This window comes from Merops nubicus, unplaced genomic scaffold, assembly GCF_000691845.1.
Source record: "Merops nubicus isolate BGI_N331 unplaced genomic scaffold, ASM69184v1 scaffold11581, whole genome shotgun sequence".
Taxonomy (NCBI): Eukaryota; Metazoa; Chordata; class Aves; order Coraciiformes; family Meropidae; genus Merops; species Merops nubicus.
This window is the reverse complement of record NW_008589024.1, coordinates 4,030-6,351: the sequence shown is the minus strand read 5'-3', so window position 1 is coordinate 6,351 and position 2,322 is coordinate 4,030. Positions and strand designations below refer to the sequence as shown.

At 57.4% G+C, this 2,322-nt stretch overlaps 1 protein-coding gene across 1 annotated transcript in view; it reads right to left on the bottom strand.

The window, feature by feature from the left end:
* LOC103781727 (chromosome unknown open reading frame, human C14orf105) overlaps nucleotides 1–654 on the bottom strand; it is an 11,335-nt gene extending 10,681 nt beyond the window's left edge. The window contains exon 1 of the mRNA XM_008949448.1: nucleotides 486–654. Coding sequence (XP_008947696.1) covers nucleotides 486–654 — 169 coding nt within the window. The remainder of the gene's footprint in view (nucleotides 1–485) is intronic.
* Nucleotides 655–2,322: the final 1,668 nt, after the last annotated feature.

Sequence of the window (2,322 nt, the reverse complement as noted above, 5' to 3'; positions counted from 1 at the left end):
GAGGCTGAGGGGGCTGGAGCATCTCTGTGCTGAGGAAAGGCCGAGAGCCCTGGGGCTGTTCAGCCTGGGGAAGAGAAGACTCAGAGAGGTCCCTTCCAGCCCCACCATGCTGGGATACAGCCAGTGGTGGCAGGGCAGCAGACTGGGTTTATGAGGAGGGGTTCTGGGGCTGCTGCAGGAGCCCTTGCTCGGGGGCAGCTGGTGTCAGTTCCTGGTGCTGGGCAGTGACTGCCCCCAGGGCACTCCGGCCGGTGGGAGGGGACCCTGGAAGCTGCTGACAGACACGTTCCAGAAGAGGTTGGAGCAGATTGGAAATCTGTTTTCCCAAAGCTCAGGCATGCTGGGAATGGCAAAAGGGCAGAGCGGCTGGGGGCCCCCCCCGCAGACAACGGCTGCCCCCCCGCGGGGCTGAGAGCCCCTGCCAGCCCCAGCAGATGCCCCAGGAGCTCCTGCCCTGGCTCCAGCCCCGGGGGGTGCCCCCTTACCTGCAGAGGCTCTCCCATACCAGGTCTGGCGGAGCGGTGGGAGCTGCTGGGCAGAGGGGGGGTCTCCCCAGGGCGCCCTGGGCTCTCCTGGCACGACAGGAGGCGGGCGTGTGTCCAGCGGTGCCACCTTGGTCACCCTGGGCTGTGCCCTGGAAGAGCTCAGGCCCATTTTGCAGAGTGGTGGCTTTGACAGGAGAAGGGGAACCCCCTGGGGCACCTGGACATGGGCTCCTGGGGAGCGACCGTGGGGCCCGGGGCGTTCCCTGCTCCTGCCAAGGCCGGGGCTGGCTCCACCAACCTGCCCACGTGTCCTCCCTGGCTGGGTTAAACATTGACTCCCCTGCAGGGACAAGAGGTGGCTGCTGCTGACAGAGGAGAAAGGGGCTTGGGGAGCCAGCACTGAGCCCCAGGGAAGCTTTGTCTTTTACCTACCCACCCCTTTCAGGGCCACCACCTCAGCTGGCCATTGGCCATTCTGGAGGTATTTGTACAAGCAGCTCTTTTGCTAAGTCTCTAGTTTTGGGAAGGAAATTTAACCCTTGGAGTAGCAGAAAAGTCGAGGTGTCTCCCATCCTGCACAGGAGAAGCAGCCTGGGGACAGGGGCTGACCAAGGAGCACCCTCTGCCTTAACCCTGAAGACTGATGGCACTGGCTGAAAAGAATTGCAACTTTAGCACAACCCTCCCTGAAAATGTCAGCCCAAAAGAGTCCTATTCTGCAGTTTTGGAGCAGCTGCAGGATTTGTGCCAATGTGCAGCAGGGTTGTAGAATCAAAGAACACCAGCTTGGAAGCAACCTCAAGGATCATCTGGTCCAATTACTGCTGGGAAGAGCACAGTCTGGATAAGATGGCCCAGCACCTTGTCTAGCTGAATCTTCTGTGTCCAGTGTGGGGAGAAGGATTGGGGCATAAGGGCAAGGTCTGCACTCCTCCAGCTGCTCCCCAGGCATGTGAGGGGGCTCTGGGGGCACCCAGGTGTTCTGGGAGCTGCAGGGAGACATCCTTGTCCAAGGTGGAGTGGTTGGAAAATATGTAGGGCTGTTGATGCAACAAGATTGATATGCAGGGTGGGGTTTGTGGCAGGAGTAGGGTTGGGGGAGGTGGTCAGAGCAACTGTGAAACACACAGAAACCAGCAACCACCAAGAGTGTGAGGGAGAGTCCCAAACAACCTCAGAGCTGGGGTTCATTTAGCATCAGCTCACCCCACTGCATTCCTGGAGTGATCCTGTGTAGGCTTGGAGTCACCGAGGCCTCTTTGGGCTTTTCTCTTGGGACAGGAGTGCAAGGAGAAGGCTTGTGCAGGAAAATGAGGACCATGGCAGAGCTGAGTGGCCAGCAGTTGTGGCCAGCAGATCCACGAAGGAACAAGTCAACTGCCCCTTGGTGGAAATGGGGAGAATTTGAGCTGCAAAATGCCACTGGCTAGGAGTGGTATCTCCCAGAAGAAATTGTTCACTCCCAGAGCAACGCAGGCAGTGCATGTTTTCAGACACAAAGCACCAACATCACTCAGGACTTTGCTTTCCAACAGGTCACCTGGGGCATGAGGTAGAGGAGTAGTTTAGTCTGTATTTTTTTTCCTTCTTCTTCTCCAATAAAAATATAAAATCAGCACCCTGCTTCCCTCCTGAGTTTCTCAATGCTCAATGTCTATGACTCCTTTTCCCCCTTCCCCTCCCCTGCTGAGAACAGGTCATTCCTGTTCAGCAGCTTGGGCAAACCATGAATTAAGTGCAGTGGTGGCTGTGGTGGAGCAGTGGGAAACCCACATGGATGTTAAAGCTGGTGCCTGCTGTGCAGTATCTGGATGTTCCACCTGGCCATGATGCTGAA